Source organism: Armigeres subalbatus, chromosome 2 (assembly GCF_024139115.2).
Source record: "Armigeres subalbatus isolate Guangzhou_Male chromosome 2, GZ_Asu_2, whole genome shotgun sequence".
In the NCBI taxonomy this organism is placed as follows: Eukaryota; Metazoa; Arthropoda; class Insecta; order Diptera; family Culicidae; genus Armigeres; species Armigeres subalbatus.
Window position 1 is genome coordinate 204,069,781 of NC_085140.1, and position 22,339 is coordinate 204,092,119.

Sequence of the window (22,339 nt, forward strand, 5' to 3'; positions counted from 1 at the left end):
TTCTTACGGAAGTTCATCCAGAAGTTCCTACGAGAGTTCCTCCAGGATTTCCTCCGGAAATTCTTCCTGTAGTTCTTCAATAAATTCATCTAGAAGTTCCTCCAGCAGTTCTTCCGAAAATTCCTCTGATAATTTCTCCGGGAATTCCTACAGAAATTCCTCTGGGAGTTCCTCCGGAAATTACTCCGGGAGTTCCTTCTCAAAGGAACACCCGAGACTGCCGGTGAAACTCCCGGAGAAATGCTCATAAAAACTGCTGGTGGATCTTCCGGAGGAATTCACGTAGGAACTGCCGGAGGAGCTCCCGTAAGAACTCCCGGAGGAATTTCAGGAGAAACTCCTAGAAAAATTCCGGAGGAACTCCCAGAAAAACTATCGGAAGAACTTCGGGAGGAATTTCCAGCTAATTTTCTGAAGAAAGCCTGAATGATCTCCTGGAAGAGCTACTGGTGGAACACCCGGAGGAATTTCTGAAGAAACTTCCGGGAGAATTTTTAAATGAACCCCCGGAGGAACTGCCAGTGAATCTACCAGAAGACTTCTCGGAAAAAAATCTTGGAGAATTCATCTTATAGACAAATCTCGTCTAGCTGAAACCTTTGTAGGGGTATGTAGCAGGACCATCATCATCATCAGAGGACCTCCCGGAAAATTCCTTGAGGAGCTTTTGGAGGAATTTCTGAATGGAAGGAAATTCTGGAGAAATTCCCGGGAAAATTTTCAAAGAGCCCCCGTAGGAACTGCCGATAGAACTACCGGAAAATTTCTCGGAGGTAATCCTGGAGGAATTCTTGGAGGATCTGCCGGTTGAACTTTCAGGATTTCTTTAGGAATTAATCTAGCAATTCCTCCAAAAATTCCATTGTTGATTTTATTTTCGGTATAATTTCTGTATAAATTTTCGGTGAAATTTCTGGAGAAATTCTTTGAAATGTTCACACAAGAAATTATTCGAAACTTTCACGGAAAAACATTTGGAATTTACACAGGAAGCTCGAAGATTTTTCGCGAAATTCTTAGGAATGTTTATTGGCAATTCTGCGGAATTTGCACGGAATATTCTTAGGAATTCCAAGGTACAATTTTTCAGATTTTTTATGAGAAACAGCACGAAAGAATTATCTGAAGGATGCCCTGCAGAACTTATAAAGGAATTCGTGGAGGATTACTTGGAGTAAATAATGGTGGAATTTTTGGTTAATTCCCGGCGAAATTGATGGTGGAATTCCTGAAGACATTGCCGAAGAAATTGCTGGAGGCATTCCTGAAGAATCCGGGCATGAATGCGTCACGTTTATTGGCATTACGTTTTAGTACAAAACGCTGACGCGCAACGCGCTCTTGTGATTCAGCCTTTACTGTTGGTTGTGGATTTGGTTTCAAAGTGTTTGGAGCTTAGAAGGAAAAAGTACCAAGCACTAATATTCATGTGTTTTTATAAAGCTACTATGAAACTTCGATTCAGAAGACCCAAAAATCAATTCGGTAAAGAATCGATACTCATCCAGTGGTGAAAGAATATCAGTTGAGTCAATACCAAGTTTTACCGCCGATGCAAATTTTCGTGAGATCGAAAGGAACATTAACTGCGGCTCTGATCGTTGATAGCCACTTTTGATTGTGGTGACTATCGGCATGTGGTCACTACCATGGGGATCTTAGATTACCTTCCACGTCCAATCTAATGATAGTCAATTAGAGCATAAAGACAGATCTATTCGACTTTCCTGACCTTGAGGTTCTATTCGAGTTACTTCGCCTGTGTTCAAAATATTAAAGTTGAAATCGTCGCACAACTCATAGAAAAAAGGCGCTCTGTTATCGTCTCTAGTTTCGCCCCATGCAATACCATGTGCATTCATATCATCCAGTATTAAAACTGGGGATGATAAAAGAGAGACTGCGCTCCAAAGATGCCGATGATTAAGTGAGACATCTGGGGAATATACACTAAAGCTATGTAAAGGTCTTTATTCTTTACATTTACTTGGTGTGGTGACTGATGTCTCGGTCATATATACACACCATATCATGTTGATCTACTCTTCGTAGCATCTATGAAGAATACCCGTATACGCTACACTATCTAAGTATAAGTGCAACAGCAACTGCATGCTGTACATCGTAATTTAACAGAAGTCAGTCTTGTATACATCTTTGTGCTTAACGCACGCGGATACCACACTTGGCAAGCGACGATTTCTAAGCCATTAACAGTCGGAATGGGAATGTTGTAAAAAGTGTGACATTTTTTTATTCCCAAAAGAACGCCACCATAATAATCATTCTGATCTTGGCGAATAATGTTAAAATCGTGGAAGTTGATTTCATCTTCAGAAGAAAGCCATGTTTCACAGAGTGCAAATATATCGCAATCGGAGTTGCAAATTAAAAACAAAAACACGTCCAATTTATTTTTCAGACTATGACAGTTCCACTGCAGCACAGTGATGGTATCTGGGCTGCGAAATGGTGAGTTGACATCTGGGAAGGAGCGACCTACACAGCTCTGGTCCTCACAAGTTCCAATCTCACGCTTCCACGGGCCTTCCGATGACAATCGACCGCCAGCTAAGGGATTTGTACTTAGCTGGTAGTGCAGCCTGGGTACTGTTGTCCTTCTGACATCAGCTAGAGAGAGGGGGTGCGACCAACGGGAACATCGTCCCTAACCCCTAATCCCAAGGCGTTAAGCGACCCGTGCCGAGGGGCTAGGCCTTTAACGGACCCTGTAGGGTACCTGGGCACCCTACACAGTAATTGTCCTTTACTGCGTCATGCTGGGCTCTGGCGTGGTGGACCTCTTTTCCCGAGCAACTCGTGGGACCAAAATGGAAAAACAAGTCAATTCTTCAATTAGTGGTAGTAGTGTAGGCGACAACCCCTTCGCAAGAGGTGGGTTGTTCAGGTCTCCGCCTAGGAGGCCAGAAGCAATAGTGGTCAGCTCGGTGCGCAGCGCCAGCGTGGGTCACTTAACAATCTCCCAAGCTACGCCGGTAGAGGTTATAGACGGCCCATGGCTTGTGGAGGCGATGAACCGCAAACGCGATGGGCTTTCGGCCTTCGAGGTGGCGACGGAACAGCTGGACGCCATCATCGGCTTTGCGTCATCGAAGCATAATATCAGTAAGGACCTCAAAAGGAGCTTGCTGAAACTTCGAAAGTCGATGTTGGACGCCAAGCTGGAGAGGGCGGTCGGGACGGCCAAGTTTAAACCCGTGAAATCCGTGGAGTCGAGGTCTACCCAGACTGAGGCCCAAGGATTCGCGGACTCGGGCAAGGTCGAATCGACCGAGGGTGTATTTGCGGGCACGTCGGGGGTGACTGCTCCAACGGAGCAGACACAAAAACGGGGGAGACAGTCTCCAGGGGATGAGCTTCCTGGGGGCCGCTCCAAAACGCGGAGGGTTACTACCCCGAACAAGGGTAGTAACCAGGTACCTCCAAAACCGGGGGAAGTAGGACCTGGAAAGGTCCGCCCACCCAGGAAAGACGGTGTTAAGGAGTCACGGCAGGTTGAGAGCTGAGAGCTGAGAGCCAGGGAAATAGAGGGGGATGACGCCTCCTGGACCCTGGTCAAGAACAAGAGGAAACCGAAGATGTCAAGGGCCGAAAAGAAGGCCCACGCGAATGAGGGTAGCAAGAAGTCTAGGGTAGGCGCCAATCGCTCCAGGGACGATGCCCTAGTCATCAAAAAGTACTCGGACGTCTTGAAGGCGATGAGCTCGGTGAACTCGGCGCCGACGTACGTCGAATAAAACGTACCCGGATGGGCGAGATGATCCTCGAGCTGAAGCGGGGCGTCTCGCAAAAGGGCACCGCCTACAAGAAGTTGGCGGAGGAAGTCCTAGGCGAGGCGGTCAAGGTGAGGGCACTCACGACGGAGGTGAATCTAAGGGTTATAGACCTGGACGAGATCACCGAAGTCGAAGAGCTCGTCACGGCACTGCGGCGACAGTGTGAAGTGGAGACGCCCACCGCAGCCGTTCGGCTACGGAAAGGTCCGGCAGGGACGCAGGTAGCATTGGTTCGGCTATTTGCAGCGGACGCCTCCAAGGTAGTCAAGTTAGGGAGCGTCAAGGTGGGATGGTCGGTATGCCCTGTGGGCATATACGAGCAACCCGAAGAATGCTTCAAGTGCCTGGAACCGGGGCACAAGCAATGGGACTGCAAAGGCTGGTTTCCGAGTAATCGATTTATGTCGTGAAATTTGACGAATCCGACCTTTGTGCATAGGTGGGCTTTACCCAAATAATTAGCATAAATACGGGTAATAGCAAGACAAGTCATCAACGTCAACAAAACCAAATCGTTGGATGTAAACACGGTGACTCCTTCCAGTTTCACAGTAGCCGGGCAACCAGTGGAGAATGTTGAAAGCTTCCAATATCTTGGTAGCCAAATGGCGTCAGACGGCGGTACCAAGATCGACATAGGCGCACGGATCAAGAAAGCAAGGGCTGCTTTTGCGAGTTTAAGAAATATTTGGAAAAACAGGCAGATAAGTGAACGCACCAAAATACGAATTTTCAACTCTAACGTGAAATCTGTGCTGTTATACGCCAGCGAAACATGGTGTGTATCAGTGGAGAACACTCAACGGCTGCAGGTGTTCATTAACAGATGCCTGCGGTATATAATTCGGGCCTGGTGGCCTCACAACTGGATCTCAAACAACGAGCTCCATCGTCGTTGTCACCAGAGGCCGATAGCAACAGAAATTCGGGATCGGAAGTGGGGCTGGGTCGGCCACACTCTACGTAGGGGCGGAAACGAAATCTGTAAGCAAGCATTAGACTGGAACCCAGCGGGACATCGCAGCAGAGGCAGACCCAGAGGCTCATGGCGGCGAAGCCTCAATAAAGAAATAAAAGAAGTCGACCGAAATCTAACCTGGCAACAGGTTAAAGCGATAGCCGGGCATCGCTCAGGATGGAGATCTTTCAAGTCGGCCCTTTGCACCACCGGAGGTGTACAGGATCCATAAGTAAGTAAGTAAATAGCAAGACTGTCTCAAACGCCAAATTCTCAAAGAATTATAATAATTGTGAAGAAACTATAACAAAAGTCTGTAGTTTGTACTTTTCTCTGGAGGACTATTGCAAACTTTGATCAAATTGTACGTGTTTGAGTGAATTACTAAGTATCCACTTTACTGTGCTGCTGTTTCAAACCATGACCATTGTTGCGAATAAATAAAGTAAGACACAAAAAAAACTGAGCGGAAATTTTCTCTTTATTATGGAATGTGATATCCTCGAAAAACAGATTTAGAAGGAAATAGAATTTATATTTCAAGTAGAAACATGGTGTAAAAGTTCAGATTCTTATAGATCTTTTTATTTTATTCCATACGTGTCAAACGACACAAACAAAACAATTACTTCTATTATAACCGACAAACAATAAAAATAGTAAAACCGACTACCTATTCCTAATAAAAATAAATATATGTCCGGAAGAATAATAGTACAGGATGGAATGAAAAAACGAACAAATCGATAGCAGATTGCTGATTCTGTTTTACTTCTTTAAGGCCAATTCCGGATAGTTTCCATGGAATATTACTTGGTGACAGGATTGTTTCATCATTGCTTCTATACTTATTATCTACCATTTTAGTGAGACGATATTTGGCGCTCATTGAGATCATCTGCTCTACATAGATATTGCTATCATTCACATTTCTTATTTCGAAGATTCTACAGACGCTCTTATTTAAGTTGCTCCCCACATGTGGTAGAATGACTGCTGTTTTTGGTAGTCAAGCTTTTGTGACGTTTTAAGCTTTAACAAAATAGCAACTGGACTATGAGGTTTTATTAATTTACATGATAAGTTAAATTAGATGATTTGATAAAGTAAAAAGCGGTATGCGTATATGGGTTCTGCATAGCACACTGCCGACCTGAGCATAATTTTCGCCAAAAATCCAACAGCAGATATCTTGTTATTTTTTCTCGAAACCTTGTCAATATTTACCGAAATCCAGCAAAATTTATTCTTTTTCGAGATGTCTGTAACGATTACCGAAATTTCGGATTTTTGTTCACAGGGATTCCTCGAAAGGGTTGTCAAGATATCAATTGTAGGATTCTCGGCAATCGTAATGTTTTGCATTTTCTATTTGATGAAGTTTTGATATTTTTCACATTAGTAGAAATATGGAAGGGGAAAAAGTGTCTATAGAAAGCATAATACAGAAAGTCTGGGGAATTTAAGAATTACCGTGCTGTGCCCTTATTCCAATCAGCGCCTAATTCCGTTCACGCAAAACAAAATGATAAATAATAAAGAGTTTTTGTCTAAAGACATCAGAAAAATATCCTTGTACTTTTCTATGGTTATGTATGCATGAAATGAAATGAAAACCAGCGTAATTTATAGCGATTAATAGTGAAAATTTAAACAAAATTTGTTGGTCGTCACTACGAGCGCCATTTTGACTATTTTCATTAATCCACTTGCTAAGAACGTCTGTCATAATATTTAAGCATTTTTAAGTGAAAATTTGTCCTGGATTTCAAACACAGCAGCATAACAAGACAAAACAGGTAATATTATAGCGTATTACCAAATTGTTGTCTGTATTTTCTCGACAGAAAATGCTGAAAAGTGAAAAATATCTTGACCGGAATAAGGGTACATCTAAATCTACTCGTTCCTTATTCCGTTCATCGGGTTTGGAGGATGGATTCTCAATGGCAAGAAAAATACATCGTACATGAAACCATATGAATGGTGAACATTTGAAACTTTATCCCGCAAGCAGGCAGACCGAAAGGAACGACTACGCGAAAAGGTTAAGGGATCTTTTTCAACTCGTGCCGGGAAAATACAGGTTTTTCAGTTAATGATTTAATGATGATTTATAAAGTTAATGCTGAAAATGTTGAGAAAGGGTTTTCGAAGAATGCGAACAGTTTTAAACAGCACAATCCATTTAATAGTGGCGTTCTTGTTTCAAAGCTTTATCCGGAAATTTCTTGGCGAATTTCTATAAAAAGAACACTGCCATCTCTGAGCTGCAAATAAGATTATGTTTTACCGAAATCCGTGAATACTTCGTAGAAAAAGGGTTATCCGGTACTTTAAAGAACCGAAACATTGAATAATATTAAATCTGAACGAAACAGTGGTACGAACAATTCCAAACAAACAGAGACATTGTTTTGGAAGGTTCAGGTCGGAATTAAAGGCCTAGTATCCAGGCTCAAGTAAAAATTACGTTGAGGATAAGGTGTAAAACTCCGATAAGGTATTGTATCTGTCTTTTTCTGTGGTACATAATGCAACTGGGCAGCTAGCATCAATGTTCATGTTGAATATATCTCGAATGGTAAGTGAAACAAACGAAAAAAACAGTCAACTTGCCTATATAAGAAAATATCTTTCATTGTTTGTATTTAAAATTTGGAAGGAAATTACATTTTAAGCTTTTTATTTGCAATATTATAATAAATGAAAAGATGGATTTGTGAGAAAAATGATGCCTGGTATTAGCATCTCCAAGAAATCAAATGTTTTTCGGGTGATTGGAATTAGGAACACGAATGAACGGAATTAGGAACAATTCCATTTCAGGCGATTGGAATTAGGACCGCATAATTGGTCAATTTTGTTTTCACTATTGGAGCCTAAGTCTATGAATGCATCCCAACAAATTTTATTTTCAATTGTATATAAAAATTACACTATGCAGCGAAATTGGAGCTTCAAAATACTAAACGGCTATTTTTTAGAGCTTTTAGACATAGCGCATTGTCTTAGGTGAACGGAATAAGGGCACAGCACGGTACCTGAAATATATTTGAGGGATTCCTAAATTTCCAAAACCAATACTTAATTATGTTTCTTGATATCCCTGACACATATCATGTAGAGTCTTGATGATTTTTGAAATCAAAGAAATATATACAAAGTATTCGAATAAAAATTTTAAACTTGACCATGGCTCATGTAATCAAAGATTCATTTTTTTAATCCCAGCCCAGCGTCATATACATAGGGCTACCCGTGTGAACGCCCAACAAACATTGCCTACACTTTGAGCGTTAATGGTTTAAATTTCAATTGTGAAATTTACTTTTGATCCTTTCTATTCTTATTGGTTTAATTGATTCCATCGATTGTTGTTTAACGGCTCGTTTGGGGCTGTAGATTTTACACAGAGAGTTACTTAAAGAATATTAGAATTATTCTTGAACATACAGCCTATAAGCTGACACAACTCTTTTTCAAACCAATATACTCCAAATTACAAATAACTACTTAAATCACCTTTTAACGGTAGAATAGAGCCAGCCCAGGGCCTCTAAACTAAACCTCTAAAATGAAGACAAAAAAATACTTCTAACGGCGAGTTAAAACTTATCATGTTAAAATATTTCCAAAAGATAAAACAATTCAACAATAAATAATTTAAATGTGTAATATCCATTTTACAACAAAATATTCTATAGAAAAAGTTGCTTACAAAAAAATCTAATTAGCGACAAATTATTCGAAAATAAACCATAAAATAGATGCAATGAAGACTTTTTTTTATTTGATGAGAACTTAGACAATCATGTAGGTACACCCAGGTTTTTTTACTCGGTTGGAATTCATTAATTTCTTGGTTAACCTGAACTTTCACAGCTTTTTAAATACCACCTGAATTTTCTTTGATTTTTTTCGTGGGGCTAACTCATTGTTTCATTGACGCTTAAAGTCTTAGGGCCAATTTCTTCACCTTCGCTTAACTCTTAAGCGGTGCTTACCCATACGTTTAAACCGGGTTTAAGCACTAAGCGGAGGTGAAGAAATCGGCCCTTAATCGACTAAAACTAAGCCGTGTGAAAAAAAAACTGGATGTATTGTTATTTAGATTTACTTATGGAAAGTGTGTATTTTTTATAGAAAGCTTCGTTTTTGTGATCGTTTTGGAATCGTGAATGATGAATGGCCTTACTAAATAATGCTGGAGATTTGAGAACCAACTCCAAATTATTTAATGAGAAACCAAAGATTCTAGTTAAATATGGTACTTCAGTTAACTAATTGTCGTGGCTTGAATTATTTTTGTGAACCTAAACGCAGTTCCATTGCGCCAAGCAAATTCCTTTATTCGGATAAGGAACATTACCTGGTCTGCCATTTCTATTCGAAGGAATTCTAGATAATTGCAAATAGCAATGTACGTAACTAACAATTGACATGTATCTACGCACGGTGAAAATCGAATCGCGATATGTTATGATGGTATCAAACGACTGTTTTATCTCAGTTCACTATTTTTCTTACACTTACTTAAATTTACGAGACTTATCAATAATTTGACTTGGATCTTCTGACTAGAAACTGGTTTTCTAAACTACCCCTCCTCAAGGCTATCATATAAGTGTAGATTCACTCTTTGGTATACTAATCCTTCCACTACAAGATGCTTTTCTCACCTATAACCGCATATGATTTCAAAACCCGGAAAAAGTGAGTTTCTATCTACTCTCTAAACATGTTAAAAATGTTACTTTTAAAAGGAATCATTCGTGTTACTTTGTCTTTTTTCTCTTTTTTAGCAATTATATTCACTGCTACAAGACCTTCACTATTGGTGTCATTCTACCGATTCTAGTTTATCAAATCAAGCAGCAGAGGACTAGGAGATTCACACGCACCTACATTGTCCTACTGTCCATTGACGCTAAATATTTACTAACCCTGTACAACGCACTAGACTAGAAAAAAGAACATTACCTGTGTGCTGATTACCTTATCACATTACGGATTTCGACTATCATCATTGAATGCTGCAAACTGCTGACGAGCTCGAGCCGGAGCTGTCGAGTCGCCGTTTCATACCCTCTAGGTAGACATCCCGATTGAACAATCCAGCTGCCAGTGGTATCCTTTAATGACAGAAAAAGCACAACACAAAATTCAGTACGATATACAGTTGAATCCTTAGTGAGCTATGGGCTTTCTCGTGCATTGTTAAACAACTCATTTTATCAATCAATGGTATTATGGCAGAAGAGTTCTTGCAGACCACTTTGGCAGGTTTTGTTCTATTATTGGCAGGGGGGTTTTTGTTGACCAAATTTTATGAAATTCGGCCACAATATTCTTTGATATACAAAGAAAGTTTAGGCCAAATTTGAGCATAATTGGTTATAGAAAACCCCCCTGCCAATAATAGAACAAAACCTGCCAAAGCCGTCATTTCCCCTAGTCTATTCATCAGTTATTTAGTTTGTCAACGTTATGTGACCAAGTTTAAGGGGTTACGGGAAGCACAAACAATCATCACATCGTCATCATTTTCATCATTGAACGCTTAATTTTTTTTCTACAACTAATATGATTTTGAAAAAGTATCAGCGACGCGTGCTTACTCTCCAATCTCCATCTACATGCTGATACATTTATAGCCTATTCAGATTACGCCATTAATGACATAATAATTGGCGTTTCAGGGTAAATACGCTTTATGATGTCATTATTTACGTAATATTCCATACATTTTGCGCTGTCAAAAGATACCCGCTAAAAAGAGTCATAAAGAATTTATTACGAACAATTATTACGAGAGAGCTTTCGTTCTAACTGGGATGCAGGGAGAAATTCAACAAAACAAAACTGACAAGCGTCACGCTCTCTTTGCCAGAGAGAAAATTCTCTCTGTTTTCATTTCTGTTTCAGTAGTTGACAGTCATGCTCTTTCTGTCGCAGCAGGGTCGAATGCATGTTAGATGGAAATCTTCTGAGCGCTGAAGAATAACTCGGATTGTGATGGTTTTGTGGAAAGCATTTTATATGATGAAAAATAATGATGATAATTATTTATTCTCCACTTATTCAACATGAATTGTTTAAAAAACAGATGCTCCCTAGAATTAACATGAAGTATTTAACTAACCTAGATTTAATAGAACAAATCGAATAAATTTTCAAAGTTCAAGGACCAATGCGGAAGACAATTTAAAACGTAGGAATGGTTGTAAAACGAATATATTTGATGAATAAACATGATTTCATAAATTGTTTCAATTCTGCTCCTTGCATGGCTTAATATACTTTGGATTTCAACATTTTTCACGTGGGACAACTGTACGATTTGAATGGGATGTATATATAAAGTAGAATAACCTTAAATAAAACATGGATTGGTAATGCATTAATTCATCCAAAATCCAGTTTAAATTATATCACATTCACACGATTCGATTTTGTTAGAAGCTGTATCATTGATTGTCGAGTAGAACGCAATGGTTCACTTTCCATTTTTGAAAAAAAAATAAATAAATTGCTGAGTTGCCCTTCATACATGGAGATACTGGTGGAAATACATTTTAGTTCGATAATATTTCTTGAAAATTGGTCCAATCGTCCTTTTTTATTTATTTGTGAGAATTCCCAAAAGTATCTAAATTTTTCTATCAAATCTCCGTTCGATCATAGTACAGAATCAAAATACTTTTTAAACTTAAAAATAAATTGAGGAATAGTCTGATTCCCCGAAGAACGGCGCACCCAACTAATGAATGTAGCTTCGCTCATTATCCTTAATGAGAGCTTCAAATATTCTTCGAAAATCCCTTTTCATATTTTTTTTTATATTTTTTTTCGTAGAACCTTGTTTAGAAAAAATGTTCGATTGTCGCCACACAAATGCTTGATTTCGCAAATTAAATTTTAAAACTCTCCTTGAGTTCAACCCTGTATTAGCGTGCAAATGAGGAAACATGGAAACGTCAAGATATATTATCTTGCTGCAGTCTGAACACCTCGTAATAATTGGATACCCTCTCACTTAACAAAGTCATAAATAGCCCAATCTGAATAGTTACATCATCAGTTACATCAAACAACTAAAAACCGAAATACACCGCTTCAAAGTTACGAGGTGATAATGCTAGAAAGAGACAAAAGATAGGCAAAATAACACGGTGTATAGTGCTTCCTTACTAACTCGTGACTACTCACTATCTTTTAGTAAAAAATGAAAATTTATCGATAACGAAGCCGTAAAAGAAAGGTTTTGCAGTCAAGCAGAGATCGCACATCATTATCACTGAGGATAATGTGCTACCAGAACTTTTGCAGAGCTATTCAGGGCTCCAAGAAAAGACGTCTGTCGGTTCACATCCGTAAAATCAGAACGTCAATGTAAGCTTATGTGACGCGGCATTAAACAAAAATAGTCAAGGTGTGATACCACCACGACTGGATATGTCTTTGGTTGCCACCTTAGTGCTAATGGCGTATGCCCACCCATCGCATCAAGATTACATATCCGAGGGGAGAGGGAAATATTTGCGAATATACTTACACCAATGCTGTGTAAATTGATCTTAGTGTGTTGTTTGAGCTTTTTTTTATAATATGTTTGGTTCGAAAGTCAAACCGGATAGTAGCATCGTGCCTCCCTAAGGTTTTTTATGTCTTTATTAGCGAGACTTTCAGCCCAAGGCTGGCTCGTCTCGTTTGCCTCCCTAAGGTGTTTACTGATTATTATACAACAAACCACGTGCTTTTTTCAGTACCTAGTTATTAAAGAGCACAAGTTGAGAGAATCACTACGCGTATAAGAATAAAGCAATGGTAGAAAAGTGGTGGTGGTGGTTTTATTCACATCAATGTAACTGACCCAACAACTCAGGAATGTGCTGTAGATAAAATTATTTTTATTATTTTTATAGAGTTTTGGCACTTTCTCAGCAAGTGCTGGGAATATTCACCTACCCCGGGCAATCTGAATGCCAAATGGAATTAGACTCTGTAGATGTCATTCGCCGGTTGACCTGAAATCCTATAATTAGCATTTGCATCGCATGATCTTATAGTGGTGGTTCAGGAACTTTCTTACAATGCTGTATGTTCCAAGAACTACTGTCGTTTGGATGCTATGGAGGTTATAAAATAGTTCCAACTCCCCTAAGGATTTCGGGACGATTCCGGTTGCTGACATAACAACCTGAACTATACGCACGTCCTCCAAGTGCCATATCTGCTTCAACTCCTCCGCCAAGTCGTGGTACTTCGTTATTCTTCGTTCATCGGCTGTTCGGCCACATTGAGAGTTGACGTAAAGTCAATGTCAACTTCTCTCCACGAACAGCCTAGATAGCCGTGTGGTGTCGGCAGCTGGTTATCTGGCTAAGAATAACATTACGGATTGCCTGTTCCAGTGGTAAAAGTCCACCTTCTCGGTGTGATGCGGCTTTATGCTTACCGTGCCTACGAATGAATGGTTAGGGGGGGTCAAATAAGAACCTAATCGCAAACGGAGCCTGTGAAGCACTAGGGCCCCCTTCACAGTATTTTAGCCCTCGCTGCGCTAACCGGAGCTATGGCGTAGTTAACTTTATACTTCTCCGAGATAATCGGCTACTCTTATTCAACCTCATCGTAAGGTTAAATAAGAGTGGGGTTATAAATATGTGTTTTAATTAGTATTCAATAAATTGTTACCTATATGGATTCGCATTATGTGTTTTTTCACAGTGTACTCTGTGTCTCGTCCTTGATGTTTGGCTTCGGCTACTCTTGTTCAATCTCAACGTGAGGTTAAATAAGAGTGGGGTTATGAATATGTGTTTTACTTAGTTTTCAACAAATTGCAACCTATATGGATTCGCATTATGCGTTTTTTACAATATACTTTGTGTATGTCACCTTTATGGATTCGCATTATGCGTTTTTCACAATGTACTCTGTGTCTCGTTCTTGACGTTCGGCTTCGGCTACTCTTGTTTAATCTCAACGTGAGGTTAAATAAGAGTGAGGTTTTGAATATGTATTTTACTTAGTTTTCAACAAATTGCCACCTATATGGATTCGCATTATGCGATTTTTACAATGTACTTTGTGATTGTCACCTATATGGATTCGTATTATGCGTTTTTCACAGTGCACTCTGTGCTTCGTCTTTGACGTTCGTCCATTGTTACGTCCTCTGTGTTTTTGTGAAACCTCTCTTTTGGCTTTCCTATAAATGGTTCCATTCTCCTTTCCAACTTCACTTCCTCTTCTATTCCCCTTTTCACTTCCTTTTCCGTCAGGTAAATTATGAGAAAGGCCAGTGAAGGCGATGTCACAATCTCCCAAATTGAGGGAAACGTGCCTCTTGAGCCAACGTTCTGATACATGATACGCACGTCCTCCAAGTGCCATATCTGCTTCAACTCCTCCGCCAAGTCGTGGTACTTCGTTATCTTGCTGGTGAATGTTGTATTATCATTATGGTCTAGCAGAACAGTACACCCGTTTTGTCGTAGACCACAATATCAAGCCGATTGGCACGAATGAGGACATCCGTTATGATCTCGCGCCACGTTTTCGTAGTCCCGATAGTTCTTCGTCGCAATTACCCGGTACCTGAATCGTTCTATTTCTGAGACGATTTCACCACGCAACAGCACCAAATTCAACGCCACTTTGTCGATATACTCCAGCTCCAGTTAATGGGGGTGCGTCCCATGCAACTCCTTCTGCTTCCACGATGCAATTTAATTCCACTACGTTTTGTTATATTTACAGATACGTATTTCGACCTCAACTGTGAGGCCGTCTTCAGTGTCTCGTACTTGACTCGACTTATCGGATGGAAAGTGCTAAACTCGTCTTAGACAGTTGAAGACATTCTACTAAAAGAGCTTAAATATTTTTTCTGAAAACAATATTTGTTCAAACAAAATGGTGCATTTTGCATCAGATGCTGACATTTGATTATTCAGCAAGTACTCGAGTCAAGTACAAGACACTGAAGACGGCCTTACTGTTGAGGTCGAAATACGTATCTGTCAAGATACAATTAAGTGGTGGAATTCAATGGGATTGTATAAAGTCGTCTTATGACAAGTGATCCTTTGTATATTCCCACCGAAATTCCGTCGTGAATTTTTCATGAAAGAGGAATTCACGGAGCAGTTTCTCTAGAGAAATATCTAGGAGAGCAAGTAGAAATACTTTTTGGAAGAGTTCTTGAAGGAATTTCTTGTATGTATTTTTGAGAGAGTTCTTGGAGAATTTCTAAAGAAGTCTGACGAAAAAGTGGAAAAAAATTCGTAGTGTTTTCTTTATGGTATTTTGGAGGAGTTTTCAAAGGGATCTGGAGAAGTTTCGAAGTGAACGACTCTCCGGGAGAATCCCTGTAGGAATTTTGGGGTAGGAATTTCGGGAAGAATTACCACAGGAATGCGCGTATGTTTTTTTAGATCTAGATTTTGCAATCTAATTTCCATAAGAAGTTCGTCAAGTATTCCTGGACAATTTTCTAAATTTCATAAGGAATTCAGCAGAAATATCTGAAGAGCCCTCGTGGTAATGTATGTAAAGTTTGCGAGGTAATTTATAAAGGGTTCTTGGAGGAGCTTCTAAAGGAACTCCTGAATAAATTTCAGGAGAAATTCTATGAGTAATTATTCAAGAAGTTACAGCACTTTTCGGGGATTTCTTGAGCAAAACATCCCAAACCATTCATATAGCAATTTCCGGAGGAATTCCTGGAAAAATTTCTTAAAGAAATTACTGGAAGAACTTCCGGACGAATTCCTGGAGGAACTTCCGGAGGATCTCCGAAAGGACTTCTGATGAAATTCCTGGAGAAAATTTCGAAAGAAGGAGGAGCCCCTAGAGGAACTTCGGGAGGAACCTCCGGAGGAACCCATGGATGAGATCCAGTTGTGAGGCCCGAATTATATACCGCAGCCATCTGGTAATGAACACCTGCAGCCGTTGAGTGTTCTCCACTGATACACACCATGTTTCGCTAGCGTATAATAGCACAGATTTCACGTTAGAGTTGAAAATTCGTATTTTGGTGCATTCACTTATCTGCCTGTTTTTTTCAGATATTTCTTAAACTCGCAAAGGCAGCCCTTGCTTTCTTGATCCGTGCGCTAATGTCAATCTTGGTACCGCCGTCTGACGCCATTTGGCTACCAACCAAGATATTGGAAGCTTTCAACATTCTCCACTGGGCGTATCCGAGGATGGAGAGATGCGGCCTCGAAATGTGTATTGTGGCGTCAAATTGTTGGTTCAGTGTTATCTGTTTAGATGTAGACTAAATAAATGAAATAAACATTCTCCACTGGTTCCCCGGCTACTGTGAAACTGGAAGGGGTCACCGTGTTTACATCCAACAATTTGGTTTTGCTGACGTTGATGACTAAACCTGCCAAAGAGGAGCGCTCGGCAAGGTCATTGAGCTTACTCTGCATATCAGAGCGCCGTTGCGCGACGAGTGCAACGTCATCAGCCAATTCGAAGTCGTTTAGGTGCTCTGCCATAACAGCCCGCGGTTTGGTTCACGGTCAATCGCATCTATCAGAATAACCTCAATTACGATGAGGAACAGTAACGGTGATAGAATACACCCTTGCCTCACACCAGCTACCACCCAGATAGGGTCGGACAGGACCCCATTGTGCAGCGCTCTACACGAAAAGGCCTCGTACTGTGCTTCGATGAGGCCGATGATTTTCTCAGGAACACCCTTATGTTCTCGTGATTGAGACGGTCGAAAGCTTTTTCGTAGTCAATGAATACCAAGTAAAGGGACTCTTTGAATTCGTTGACCTGCTCCAAAATGATGCGGAGCGTGACAATATGGTCCACACAGGATCTTCCGGCACGGAATCCGGCCTGCTGCTGCCGGAGAGTCGCATCGATCTTCTCCTGAATCCGGGCTAGGATAATTTTGCATAGAACTTTGAGAACGGTACACAGCAACATACAGCATACAGTCAGGTCACCCTTTTTGGGCACTTTCACTAAGATACCTTGCATCCAGTCGACCGGGAAAGTTGCGGTGTCCCAGATATTACGAAATAAACGATGCAGTAGTTGAGCGGATGTCATGGGGTCAGCTTTGAGCATCTCCGCTGATATGCGGTCGACCCCTGGGGCTTTGTTCGATTTCATGCTTTGGATGGCTGTTTGAATCTCTAGCAGTGATGGAGCTTCGGTATTGACGCGTGTTATACGTCGGATCCTAGGCAGATCATGCCGAGGTGGTGATGGCCTGGCTGGCACTTGAAAAAGTTGTTCGAAGTGCTCGAACCAGCGTTTCAGCTGTTCAGTTGGGTCGGTCAATAACTGATCATTCGCGTCTTTCACAGGCATCGTTGCATTCATCTTCGCCCCGCTTAAGCGTCGTGAGATATCGTAGAGGAGGCGATAGTCCCCGTTTGCGGCGGCTCTCTCTCCTTCGTCGGCCAGAGAGTCTGCACACGCTCGCTTGTCCCGTCGACATGAGCGGTTTACTTCCTTCTCGAGCTGCGTATCGTTGAAGGGCTAAGATTTTGGCTCCTCTGGTTTTTGATCGCTCTACCGCGGCTTTAGCTTCTCTTCGCTCCTCTATCTTCCTCCAGGTCTCATCGGTGATCCATTGTTTTCTCTGGGTACGCAGTTCGCCCAGATTGTTCTCGCTGGTGGCGATGAAGGCATTCTTGATGGCGGTCCATTGGTCTTCCACGCTGCCACCTTCCGGAATATCTGCAGCACGTGTCTCCAGTTCTTCAACAAAGGACCGTTTCACCGTGGCATCTTCCAGTCGGCGTGTGTTGAACCGTCGCCAACTCTCTCCTCCTGCCGACGAATCCGCGCAATGCGCAGGCGTATTTCGCCGATGAGGAGGTGATGATCAGACACGATATCGGCACTACGTTTATTCCGTAACGACCTGTACGACTGTGGAAAAGACCGCCAATTCGGCAGCAGCTGCAACAACAACAACAACGGAAGCAGAACACTCAACAGACTTGCTGCCGGACCTCATGAATGCAGTCAAGAGCGACTTGGTAACTTTAACCAAGTCAGCTGTGACTGCGGCAATAACTGAAATTACATCAGCAGTAGCAAAACGAAGCACAACTGGAGACTTCCCTCACTTAATTTCTTTGAGTGAGCAGCTTTTAGAGGAGGTCAGGTCAGTTTCTGCTGCTATTTCCAATATTGACTGCAGTACTGACAAAATCTCAACGCTCGCAAACAAGACTTTGGCGGATGAACTAGCAGAGGAATCCCAAGACAAAAACTGCACTGAAAATAATTTAGTTGCTGGGGCTCACAATCCACAATCTCCACTCAACATCAAAGTAAAACAGCACCAACCAAACCCATCTCCTGCCCGGCAGAAAATTTCGCGTGATGCCATTGCAGAGCTTTTCGCTGAGCGACGCGCAAAAATGGCGCAAGTAAAGGGAAGTTGTGTTAGACACCTTAATAAAGCTGGTTGGAAATGCTTTCTGCCAGGAAAAAAAATGCAGCTGGAGCCCAGACTGGAAAAAACTGGAAGAATACCGGAAGCATGAAATCTCCAGAAACACCCTCACCAATAATCCACTGAATGAAAAGGCGACTAACAGTAAAAGACATCATAAACAAAAAGCTCCACCAATAAGAATCAAAAACAACGTTACATCTTCCTACACCAGCAAAAACAACAACAATAACAACAAATCTACAGACAAACAGCTGCTCGTAATGGCAAAGCATCAATTTTCCGGACCCCCAGCATCTACAGACCACCCAATTGCAGCTCTCTCTGCTCCTGCTGCAAAATCGTTCATCAATTTCAAAAAAGGTGAAACGATAAACCCGGCCAAAAAAACAAAACCCACACCTCCACCAATCCTCAACCAACAGAGTGAACCAAATATCGGAAATCTGCAAAGCCTTCAGCAACAGCACCAGCAACAACAACAACAGCATCTACGACAACAACAAGAACAAAATCATCAACAACACCAAATATATCAGCAACAACAACAACAACAGGAAACACAACTACCGAATCCTGACAGCCAATTTGAGTTAGATCCGATGAGACCACCCATCGTCCGTCTGACTCAGCAATCCACCGAAGGAGACGGCCGTTTCCTTAAAGCCAGACTACGTGACCCGAGGATTATGAAGGTTGTCCGGTTGTTTTTGGCATACATGAAGGACCAGTCTGCAAATGTATGCGTCGAGGGAATGACTCCAACGAGCATCAGGATGCTCCTTGCATCTGAAGGACTGCCGACTGCACCAGAACATCTACATCAAATATTCATTCAAGTACATCAGGAATACGGAATTGGGCCAGCAGAAACTGCAGCTGATCTACAGTCATACCGACAATACCTGTCCAGCGAGCGGACACATCGCCTGCAGCAACTACGGGAGAGCACAACGAGGTACCACTCTCCTTCCCCCGGAAATTTTCGCAAGTAAGGACGCCTTCTTCGGCTGAAGAAAATAGCACTATCTTATCGACCAACGGGGTAAATATTTTAACAACCAACGTGCTTCCAACAAGTTCTTCATCAAAACAGAATGCCACTGAAGTTTTGATTTACTGTCAAAATTTCAATCGCATGAAAAGCCCAGCTAAAATGAAGGAAATTCATATTAACATCTTAAGCTCGTCCTTCTCGGTTATTTTGGCAACTGAAACCAGCTGGGATGAAAGCGTGAATAGTGAAGAACTTTTTGGAAGCAGCTTTAACGTATTCAGGGACGATCGCGATTTCTTAGAATCCAAAAAAAGTCTGGCGGTGGAGTTCTAATCGCAATCTCTAGCAATTTTGATTCAGAAATAATAACTACAAAAATATAAGAACTTTGAGCATGTTTGGGTGAAATCTAACATTGCAGGAGAAACCCATGTTTTCTCCTCTGTGTATTTCCACCGGAACATGCGCAAACAACATCTTATGAAAGTTTTTAAAACTGCAGAAGAAATTTTATCGGGACTTCCACCTGAAGTCAAAGTACATATTTACGGAGACTTTAACCAACGCACCGTTGACTTTATTCCGGATTCAGAGAACGAACAAATTCTACTTCCAGTCGCTGGGGAAAATGAAACACTTATGTTTATATTTGACAGAACTGCTAGCCTAGGACTTAACCAAATCAATCACATTAAAAATCAACAGAACTGTTACCTTGATCTCCTACTAACCAATATTCAAGAAGATTTCTGTGTGACTAAATCATTGAATCCCTTATGGAAAAACGAAACATTCCACACGGCAATCGAATACTCTGTGTTCGTTCATGAATATAAAAACCCAGCGACTGTGACTTTGAAGAAGTCCTTGAATACAACAAAGCAAACTATGACAACATAAGACATAAGCTAAGTAGATTTGACTGGCAGCAAATTTTAGAGAATGAAGGTAATATTGAATCTTCCGTTGATGTCTTTTATAACATTATTTTGATATTATTATTGACGAGGTCCCAAAAAGAAGAAAACGACGGAGCGGAAATTCAAAATATCCAATTTGGTACAATAGGCAAATAAAAATTTAAAGAATCGCAAACAAAAATTACATAAAACTTACAAGCTAGACAAGACGAATGAAAATTTGGAAAAATATTTGAACATCTGCGATCAATTAAAATTAGCAATTGATGTAGCATTTGAAGAACACAACACGAAAACAGAAAACGAAATAAAGTCATGTCCAAAGAACTTCTTCAATTACGTAAAATCTAAATTAAAATCAGACAATTTTCCGTCAACCATGTATTTAGACGAACGCGTCGGTAATTGCTCGGAAGATATCTGTAATCTTTTGGGAGATTTCTTCCAAGAAATATACACCACCTTTTCGGAACAAGATCGCGACCTAGATTTTTTTGCGCCTATCCCAGAATTCGCTAGGGATATCGGTGTTAATCAGATCATGGTGAACGATATTCTAAACGCTTTAAAAAACTTGGATGCATCTAAAGGCCCTGGTCCTGATGGTATTCCACCGATATTTATGAAGAGTCTGGCTAAAGAGCTGACTGCACCTTTGTTTTGGCTCTTCAGATTGTCATTGGAATCCGGAAATTTTCCCAGGGTATGGAAAAGCTCCTATCTTGTGCCTATCTTCAAATCAGGCAAAAAATCTGACATTCGTAATTACCGTGGAATAGCCATTATCTCTTGCATTCCCAAACTTTTTGAATCCATTATCAATGAAAAATTATTTTCACAACTTAAAAACAGAATTACGAATAAGCAGCATGGATTTTTCAAAGGTCGCTCTACCGCTACAAATTTAATAGAATTCATTGACTATTCTCTTAATGCAATGGATAATGGTAACTACGTGGAAGCTCTTTACACTGACTTTAGCAAGGCGTTTGATCGTATTGACATTCCAATGTTACTCTTCAAATTGCAAAAAATTGGAATTGAGCCAGGACTCCTTAGATGGCTTGAATCTTATCTCACAGACCGGCAACAAATAATAAAATTTAACGGAAAGAAATCCAATCCCATTCAAGTCACTTCAGGAGTTCCACAAGGCTCTCATCTTGGCCCTCTTTTATTTATATTATATGTAAATGACATTACCTTCATTCTCAAAAATATAAAGATTTTAATGTATGCTGATGACATAAAGCTATTTATGGAAATAAAAATGAAGACGACATAATCATATTCCAGAATGAAATACACATGTTCTATACATGGTGCAGAAAAGCCTATTGCAACTGAATGTTAAGAAATGCAACATAATATCATTCAGCAGAAAAGAATTACACCAAATACACAAATTGTATTAGGGAACAATACTGTAGAAAGACACGAAAGAGTTAGGGATTTAGGAGTGATTTTAGATTCGAAACTAACTCTTGTTGATCACTATAACACAATCATCCACAAAGCTAATAATATGCTAGGCTTTATCAAGCGTTTTTGCTTCAACTTTCAGGATCCCTACACAATCAAAACACTATATATTTCATATGTACGATCTATACTGGAATATTGTAGCATTGTATGGTCGCCTTATACAACCACACATGAAGAAAGAATAGAGTCAGTACAAAAACAATTTCTATTATACGCTCTTCGTAAATTAGGTTGGACGTCATTTCCTCTTCCATCTTATGAAGCACGTTGCATGCTTATAAATATACAAACTTTGAAAGAGCGTCGAGAATGTGCAACGGTTTCATTTGTTAACGATATAGTTTCTCAACGTGTTGATTCAACTGAAATTTTATCGAAATTTAACTTTTACATACCTTCTCGGCTACTTCGACATAGAACATTATTTTTAACCAACCACTGCCGAACAAATTACGCCAAATTAGGGCCTCTCAACCGAATGATGGCCGTTTACAATCAACACTGCGAAACTATTGACTTAACAATGTCTCGGCATAACATTAGACAGTATTTCCAAAGAACAAACATTACAAATTCAGCAATATAAATTCAAAATCAAAATTATACATCACTTTACTAAAAAAACCTATTATTTAATTATACTATAGCATTACAAAAACAAACATGTATATGTATATGTACTAGTCTACGTTGGTTGACGAAATAAAATAAACAATAAATCAAGAA

The 22,339-nt window shown here is 40.4% G+C and overlaps 1 protein-coding gene across 4 annotated transcripts in view; it reads right to left on the reverse strand.

Annotated features, from left to right (window-relative positions):
• Positions 1-5,282: 5,282 nt before the first annotated feature.
• The window catches only part of LOC134211523 (inositol polyphosphate 5-phosphatase E), a 35,967-nt gene continuing 18,910 nt past the window's right edge, over positions 5,283-22,339 (reverse strand). For all 4 annotated transcript variants that reach the window (XM_062688440.1, XM_062688443.1, XM_062688442.1 and 1 more), the window contains one exon: positions 5,283-9,890. In XM_062688440.1, coding sequence (XP_062544424.1) covers positions 9,782-9,890 — 109 coding nt within the window. In that variant the 3' untranslated portion in view covers positions 5,283-9,781. The remainder of the gene's footprint in view (positions 9,891-22,339) is intronic.